Raw genomic sequence first — 9,298 nt, 5'->3', positions numbered from 1 at the left:
CCCAGCTGCTGCACTATTCCCATTCACCACGTGTTCGGCGATGTTGCCAATAACACAAGTCTGTTTAGGACGCCGGCCAGAAGATATACCTACAGTGTTACTTGCTCACAGATGACAATATAGGAATAACATCATCAAAACTCCTGGAAGTCTCGTTAAAGACCAACACTTGATGCAACATGCGTACAACATGGATGTTTTTGTTGCTGGTTATTCAACAACAAGATAGCTTATAATTCTGAAGGCCGGAGATCGCAACGGTGTTTTGCAAAACTTTGAGTTTGTTTTCACTTGTAGCTATATGTAGAAGAATTGATGCAAAGATCGTGTGGCAATAACCTGACTGAAAAAAGAAATCACAGGAAGTTGGATGATCTATGGAAGGAAATTTCTTATTCATACAAACTTCATCTTGTCTCATAGCGATGAAGCGTGTCAGCCTTGCTCCACACCTGTAGCTAAGTGTTACCTGACCCACCAAACATTCATCCGGCAGAGCACATACACGTTGCGTCAGTCTGGAGAAACTTGTCATTTGAAACACGAGACCACGTGTTTCGACAACACAGATACTGACACTTACGACAGGCAGTCAAAACCACTACTGACACACACACACACACACACACACACACACACACACACACACACACACACATCTCGGCAGTGCTGCTTTCCCCCCGCCTCTCGTCCCGTCCCACCACCACACTTATCCCCTACAGCAAAGGCACGGCTCGTTCGAACAAAAGTGAGTGCATTCAGCATGTTGACGAGCGCCGTGTAGTTTAAGCCTCTGCAATGAAGCAATTAACTGTCAAGGCCATGGCAGTGACTTTGTGGTGAATAGGCTGTGTTCCTAACCGCACAGCTTCACGTCCAGGGCCAGAGTGCTGCCTATGTAAGGGGCAGAGATGTGTCAGGTATTAGAACTCGCATCTGCATATGGAAACTTCAGCATCTTCCTTGAAATCCACACACACACACACACACACACACACACACACACACACACACACACACACACACACACACACACACACACACACACACACACACACAAAAAAAAATATATATATATATATATATATATATATATATATATATATATATATATATATATATATATATATATATATATATATATATATATATATATATATATATATATATATATATATATATATATATATATATATATATATATATATATATATATATATATATATATATATATAATTATATAATCATAATCTGTCAATTTTGTGTTCGTCTGATCCTTTTCTTTTTTTATGTTCTCCGTCTCTCTGCAAGATATCAAATCTCTGGAAACCTCTGAAATATGGATTCTGAAATTTAGAATTCAGAATCCTTTTCTTGACCTTAAGTGTACTGATGAACATGTAGTGGTGTGTAGTGATTCTGGGCGATGACGACGTGTATTGTCTAATGAGCCTCTTTTTTATTTTTTTTTATTTGCAGATATCAGAACTAAGCGTTGCAGTTCCTGCGGTGTAGAGTGTACCACCACGACAAACTTTGGAAAGGAGTGAGTACAAATGTTTTACGTAATGGTGTGAGGGAAGGCAACCAAGTAGCCAGGCAGCCAGACAGCAAGGCAGCCAGACAGCATGGTAGCCAGGCAAACAGGCAGCCAGGCGGGTGGAGTGGAGACATCGAGTAACACTGGCATGTGATAATGGGAACTTTCCAGTCACAGCAATGCATTATCTACTGTCATATTTTTTGCAGGGGAACTTTCTAACAATTTCAAAGTATGATGGTACTTCGCCTCACATTTCCTGACTTAGGCAAAAAAAAAAATTTTTTTTCGTAAGGTAACAATTAGTCGAGTCTGTGAGCAGTGGTGCCCTTTGATGGCAGACAGGCTGCAAGGTCACCCATTGTCCCTTCTGAGTATTGGCAGACGAGATGCGATGCCGATAACTGGCGAGGCATTATTAAGTTGCGTAGGGAGCATTACATTTTCACGTGTCGAGTGGTGTCCGAGCGAAAAAAAAGGAAAAGAAAAGAAAAAAGAATGGAAATGAAAGTTACCGTAAATTTGGAAGTGTCAAGATGTGTCAAGAGGTGTCGAGACCCCTAGATGGCGCAGGGGAGTTAATTGGGACCTAGAACGCGTCACTCACCTGTGTTCTCCCACCTGTCTGTTCCTTCGCCAATTACGAGCGGGATTCACCTGTTGACGGATACAAAGGGCGGGGCGGCGGCGAGGCGGTGGCGGCGGGGCGGCAAGCTTATGTCATGCACGAAGGGAGGGCCGCGTGTTGCCGGGAGTGTGGCTGTCTCGGCAGGTGCACAGGACTGGTTGTTATTAGACTACTCAATAAAACATAGAAGGAATAATAACACACTTTCGGACAGGCACACGCGCGACAGAGAAATGAGAAGGGTGCGTCTGGGTACTGTGGCTGGTCCTGTGGCTGTGGTGGATGGTGCACTGATTTGCGGCGGCGGTGGTGGTGGCGGTGGTGAGTGGTGCTGTGTGTGGGTTGTACTGAGAGAGGTGACAACTATGATTATTTTTTTTATTCTTAAATTACATTAGACAATTACATACGTTACCCGACACGGTGGAACGAAGCTCAGGGAAGAATGATAAATAAAAGAAAAAATATTTGTTAGAATAAGAAACTGATGATTTTGATAATAATAACGATAATAATAATAATGATAATAATGATAATAACAATAATAATAACAATAATGTTAATAGTAATAATGATAATAATGATAATAATAATAATAATAATAATAATAATAATAATAATAATAATAATAATAATAATAATAATAGTAATAATAATAATGATAATAATAATGATAATAGTAATAATAACAATAACATTAGTAATTGTTTAAGAAATGAACGAAGAAGAGAAGCAATGAAAAAGAAGCTGAATACATGCATGATATTAGTAATACGCTTGTATATAAACACTGATCCACAGTTATGCACACACAGTCCTTACGTACACTCAGACATACGCGTGATATATGCATACAGCTGCACACATATATATATCCGTGCACTTTTAGCTACACATGTACACTTCTGAGGCTTGATTCCCTTGTGTGTGAGCAGCAGAACACCTCGCCGCGGCCTGCTGGTGCCAGTGGTGATGGTGGTGGAGGTGGTGGAGGTGGTGGAGGCGCCGGTATCAGGTGGACTAGGCGGTGCGTGTGTATTGTCTGTTCCTTTGAGTTCGATCTTCACTTTGTTGGTCGTCCCAGCACTCCGGGAGGCAGGCAGGGATGGACAATCACTGACTAAGGACAAACAAAGGGCACCACATCCTCCTCCTCCTCCTCTTTCTCTTCCTCCTCCTCCTCCTCCTCCTCCTCCTCCTCCTCCTCCTCCTCCTCCTCCTCCTTCTCTTCCTCCTCCTTCTCCTCAGCAGCAGCAGCAGCAGCAGCAGCAGCAGCAGCAGCAGTCCCGTGGCTCGTCACGCTCTGTGCCTCGCCTCAGCCTTGTGGATCGTCGCCATTGTTAATAATAAAACCTCGTGACTACGGACACGCCACCAGCGACGATAAGAAACAATGACTGGAGAATTATTGAGAAAAAGCACAAGATTACTTAGAGGAAATTTGTTACATTTAATTTATTGTCTGGAAAATAAATCTCCCAAAGTAGGAAATATTTGGGAATTTAAAATAAAAGGTGGAGTTTTGTTTGTGAATGCCCTACCAGGACATCCTATGTACAGGAAAACAGACCGAGTTTTCAGGTCTGGAAGTACGAGTATACATGATGACGATAATGATGACTGTAATAAAAATAAGATAATAATAATAATAGTAATAATGATAATAATAATAATAATGATAATAATAATAATAATAAAATAAATTGAAAATAATAAAAATAGTAATAATAATGGTACTAATAATTTGTATCAACATTGAATGAGTGTTGGTGTCGTATTGAGCATTGCATCATACCTTCACGCAGATCTACTAAACAAGAGGTGTTGTTTAAAAACTAAGGTCACTGTGGTAGAGGTAATGGTGGCGGTAGTGGTAGTAGTAGTAGTAGTAATAGTAGTAGTAGTCGTAGTAACATGTTAAGTAGTAGTAGTAGTAGTAGTAGTAGTAGTAGTAGTAGTAGTAGTAGTAGTAGTAGTAGTAGTAAAAGTAGCAGTAGAAGTAACAGTAGCAGTAGTCGTAGTAATAGTAGAAGCAACAGTTGTAGCAGTAGTAGTATAGTAAAATACCAGATATAGCTAAGTTACCAGGAGAAAGAACAGCGAAAACAATAGCAACAAGAAATAACACGAGGAAGTCTGTATCTGCGTGTAGGGTGAGTGATGAGCGAAGCGTGTGTGGCAGCGCACCGTGACAGAAGGATGAAAGGAAGAAAGCAATGGTTGTCAGTAATGCGAACAGTAGCAATAATCACTTTATTGAAACAGCTCTGTAATACTCTCACCTGCCACAACACAGGTAGGAAGTGACGGGAGGGGGGGGAGGAAAAAAAGGTACACCAGCAGAAGCAACAACAACAACAACAACCAGAACGCTTGTAGTCATTGTATTAATATCGCGAAATGGAGGATGAAGGGAGGGAGAGGGGAGAAGGGGAGGATGAGAGGGGAAAAAGGATTGGGAACGTCCGGTTGAGGAGGAGGAGGAGGAGGAGGAGGAACAAAAGGAGGAAGATGAGATGGGGAAGGTTGAAGGTGAATGGCTAATGAAGAACAAGAGGAAGAGGTGAAGATGAAGAGAAGGGAAAGAATGGAAGGGAAGAGGAGGATTGGAGAAAGATTGGGTGAAAAAGACCAGTTGAGTGATTGAGAGGCAGAAGAGAAAGGAAAACAGGGAACGGGAGGGGAAAATGAGAGGGAAACAGGGCAAGGGAAGGATTAGCGAGGAGGAGGAGGAGGAGGAAGAGGAGGAGGAGGAGAGAGGCGCGGATGAGGAAGAGGGACATGAAAGAGGATGATAAGTTAGGGAGGAGGAAGTGGCGAAGGGGACGTAAGACGGGAGGAGGAGAGATGAGAGAAGAAGGGGGAGGAGGAAGAAAGTAAGAGAGGGGAGAAGGGAGTTGAAGAAAGAGGTAAAGGGAACATGAGAGGAAAAAAAGTGAGGGTTGGGGATAGAGGGGAGGGGAGGAGAGGGGAGGGGAGGGGAAGGCAGGACACCGACAGTCTTTCGTGATGGATGGCGGTTCAAGGTCACTAGTTGCAGTGCAAGTGAAAAGCGGAACCCAAAAACATATCTAATACGTATCGAGACAAGATGGAACTCATTGACTCATCTCACCTCAGTTTATGCGCGTCATCACCCGACGGTCCATTGAGGTGAGGCGCAGGGAGGGGAGGTACAGGGAGGGGAGGGTTAAGGATATATGTACAGGCTATATAGGGCGCGGGCTAATGCTACGTTTCTACATATAATTCTGTAGGTCGGAGGAGAGTGTCTCGCTGCCTCTGCCACGGCTGCAACGAGTCTTGAGGCTTGAGGGGGTGTGTGTGTGTGTGTGTGTGTGTGTGTGTGTGTGTGTGTGTGTGTGTGTCCTTGTACCTTTATTTATTAAACGTCGTGGCAGCTTCAAGTCGTGATCAGTTTCCAGTATTTTCATCTTCCAGTGTTTTTTTTTCTTTTCACATTTATATCTCCACCAAATATGTGTGTGTGTGTGTGTGTGTGTGTGTGTGTGTGTGTGTGTGTGTGTGTATTTTTCTTTCTTTGTTTTGATTTTTTCTGTTCTGTATGGGAATCGTTTACTTTTTTTCCACTTTTGTTGCAGTTTTCGTCTTTTTGTTTTTTCTCTTTTCTCGTTCATTTATTCTCTTCCCTTTATGTCTTTCTTTGCTGCTGTAATGTGTTCAACTTTCTCCTTTGAGTGTATTTCTTTCATCCTCACACACACTCACCAGAAAAAAACTGTATAGTGTTTAATCATTCTCTCTCTCTCTCTCTCTCTCTCTCTCTCTCTCTCTGGCGCACAAAATATTTTACGCTACAATGTGAAGACAAATTTAGATCCTTCCAAAGTCTTTGAGAAAAAAGGCGCCATAATTAGGGAGTTCTTATCTACAGCATATTTTCACACCTCGATTTTCCGGCTTCTTTCCCCATGTCATTCCCTTTTTTTCCCCATATTCTTTTTCTCATCAATAATTCACTCTTCGTTATCTTCTTCTTATACTTCTTGTTGTTATTCTTCTTCTTGTTCTTGTTGCTGTTCTTCTTTTCTCATTCATTCACACACACACAAAAAAAAAAAAATGGAAACTAGATGAAAATGATCACTTGTCCTTTTGATAATTTCCTTCATACTCTCTCTCTCTCTCTCTCTCTCTCTCTCTCTCTCTCTCTCTCTCTCTCTCTCTCTCTCTCTCTCTCTCTCTCTCTCTCTCTCTCTCCATGTGTCTCGTACGTGGTGTGATTTTTTTTAGGTGTTTCTCGTAGGTGTGTAACGTGAAATGTGTGTGTCTCTCCCTCTCTTCTTCGCGTCGCCGCCAGGAAGTGTTAAGAGCGAGGCGGCGGAGGTCGGGAGTGCGCTAAGTTGTGGTGTGGAGAGAAGCAGAAAGCGGCGGCTCCTCCAATCATCGCCTCCATCATCCTCACCCCCATCACCGCCGCCCACGCCAGTACCACGAGTGAGGACTGGCTAAGACTGCAACCTGTGGATTAAACAAGAGACATGCATATATTCACCGTGGTTTATTCTGTAATTGTATACCAAGCCTAGGTAGCTACAGTCAGTCACTCTCTCCTTCCTTCATTCATCCTCGTGTTTCCTTTCCTCTCTCTCTCTCTCTCTCTCTCTCTCTCTCTCTCTCTCTCTCTCTCTCTCTCTCTCTCTCTCATGTCTAGCAGCGTTGGTCCAAATTAGTTTCCCGCCAGCTTGACGTGAACCGCCTCACCTGTGCATCTCCCAACCTTTGCTCGCTTTCTGAAAAACAGCTACACACACACACACACACACACACACACACACACACACACACACACACACACACACACACACACACACACACACACACACACACACACACACAAGCAGGCACGTTGTGTATATCCATATGTGGTGTGGAAACAGTCACCGCCATGAACCAGCAGGAGCAGATCAGGGTGAATGATGCACGAGTTTGGCAGAGTTCGTGATTCCTTCCTTTCCTCACGAGTTTCCAGGCACCTGCTGTCGCCCTGATCGCTGTGGGTTTTATCATATTTAATTTTCTCTGCTTTTTTTTCTATTCTAGGTTTTATCAAGGGAAAAGTGGGAGAATAAATTGCAATAACGCAGTTTTTTTTTTTTTGTTGCTAGTGTGTTCGTGGAGGACAGGATGAGAATGCTGGAAATAATGGTGTAGGTGAGGCTTTCTGAGCAGAGCAGAGCAGAGCAGCGGCGGACTCTCATTTAATATCATTTGGTACTTTTTGCCGTTTCACGATTTTGGAGTATATTTCCTTCTCATCTGCTTCCTCAATCATTTCACTCCATTCTCTGCTCTCCTGTTTCCCGTGCAGCGGAGTACACGAGGAGCAAGTGAGCTTCAGTGATGTCTCTACACATTAATTCAACTTGACTTATGATTTCGATTCAGTGATAAAGTGTTCACCTTAATGATCTCCACTCTGGTAAGAAATTATTCATGTGTTTTGATCTCTGCACAGTGTTCGTAAAACGTTTCCATGTCATTCATCCACTACATAATAGTCCCTGGAGGAGGCCTTAAGGGTCTTCAAGAATGTTTGCAAAATCATAGCAGTAGTTCAACAGAGAGAATATTTCATGAGAACCCTGCCAGCCATCAGGTCTGTGTCGCCTTTGAGAACAGTCGATGAGTTCAAATGCTTTAAGAACAATTGCTTCTCTCTGGCATCTCTTCATCTCTTTCACCATGATAGTGAACCCACGTGATTAGCCCTTTCAGTACCATAATGCGTTTTCTTATTCATTCATGTTACTATTTGGTGATTTTATAAAGCTTCAGAAACTTATGTGAGGGTTAAAGTAGTGAAAACTCTGGCTATGAATCTTCTGACCTCCATAGACCCTTCTTAATGTCAATAAAATCGTCTAATTATGCCCAAACCTCAAGGTAGAAATGTGATAGTACTGAAGGGGTTAAAAACTTAAGAACATGAAGAAAATAAGAAAACTAAAAGAGATCAATTGAACAACAAAAGACACTTCTTCTCAGCCTTCCTAACCTTCTCCTAACCTCCCCAACACTTCCCAACCTTACCATCAGCTGGCCATCACAGGAGCAAACCCATAATTCCCGCACCGTACTCTTGGAAAACTCCGTATCGTCACATATAGTCCATATCATCCCCAATATCCCTTCCCCTTTAACGCCTGCCTCCTACAGCACCGTCTATACACCTGACATTCTATAGCCGCGCCCTCCTCACCTGTATGGATTAAGCTTCCACACCCACGCTGCGTTAAGGAAAGTGGTGCTCCTGGTTGTGTTATTTCCTCGCCATTGTCCGCCTTCGTTTGTCTTTGATTCCTTGCTGCCTGTCCTGCTGTTCTCCCATTCTCTTGGTATCCGTTTTCTTTTCCCATGCCTCTCTTCAGTATTGTGTTTTATGTTTATAGGGTTGACTGGTAGAAATAAGCTTTTTTTTTTTTTTTTTTTGTACAGGGACTTCCATGTGTAGGGTTAATGACTTTTTGCAACATCTCTTATGGTCTATTGTTTTAATTCTCTTATAGTTGTCCGCCTTTATTCAGTTAGTACTTGCTACATTAGTTTTTCGCACCAGTGTCTTTTTTTTTTTATCGCTATAACTCACATGAGCTCGACAGCCACTCGTTTCTCTCCTTCGTGTATCTGTTTGTCTTATCTCAGTCAAAATTCAACGCATTGCTGCTTTTCTTACAATTCCGAGTTTCTAAGGTTACAGCTCCTATGAATGTGAGAAGTGCGTCCTTTCGCTATTTGTTTTTCACTCCAGTTATGTTCCTCTTTGTGATGCAAGAATTAACCACTATTTCATTTCCTTAATCATTGACGAGTAAGCTGGAGTCATTTTCCTTTGCATGTTTCCCTGACCCTGCTCTTCTCACCTGATGTCTCTGTGCTAAGTCGCTATGCCAGAGAGAGAAATTTTGTTCTGAAAGATTAATTTGCCAAGTCATCTCCTCGTGAACAATTTATCAAGGTGTGTTGTCAATGTCAGCTTCCGCCTGCACCCATTGTATGATTGCAGTAAGTCGAGGTAACTTTGATTGGAATGGTGTGTGATTCAAATTGTGTTCTAAGAGCTGAACTTTACACCTTGCCTCCTTATGAAGCAGGTTTAACTCTTTTAA

The 9,298-nt window shown here is 42.4% G+C and overlaps 1 protein-coding gene across 1 annotated transcript in view; it reads right to left on the bottom strand.

Moving 5' to 3' along the window:
- Nucleotides 1–5,823: 5,823 nt before the first annotated feature.
- LOC123516524 overlaps nt 5,824–9,298 on the bottom strand; it is a 333,279-nt gene continuing 329,804 nt past the window's right edge. Inside the window, 1 exon segment of the mRNA XM_045275948.1 lies at nt 5,824–6,650. Coding sequence (XP_045131883.1) covers nt 6,496–6,650 — 155 coding nt within the window. The 3' untranslated portion in view covers nt 5,824–6,495.

Source organism: Portunus trituberculatus, chromosome 41 (genome assembly GCF_017591435.1).
Source record: "Portunus trituberculatus isolate SZX2019 chromosome 41, ASM1759143v1, whole genome shotgun sequence".
Taxonomy (NCBI): Eukaryota; Metazoa; Arthropoda; class Malacostraca; order Decapoda; family Portunidae; genus Portunus; species Portunus trituberculatus.
This window is presented reverse-complemented; position numbering and strand designations above follow the sequence as displayed.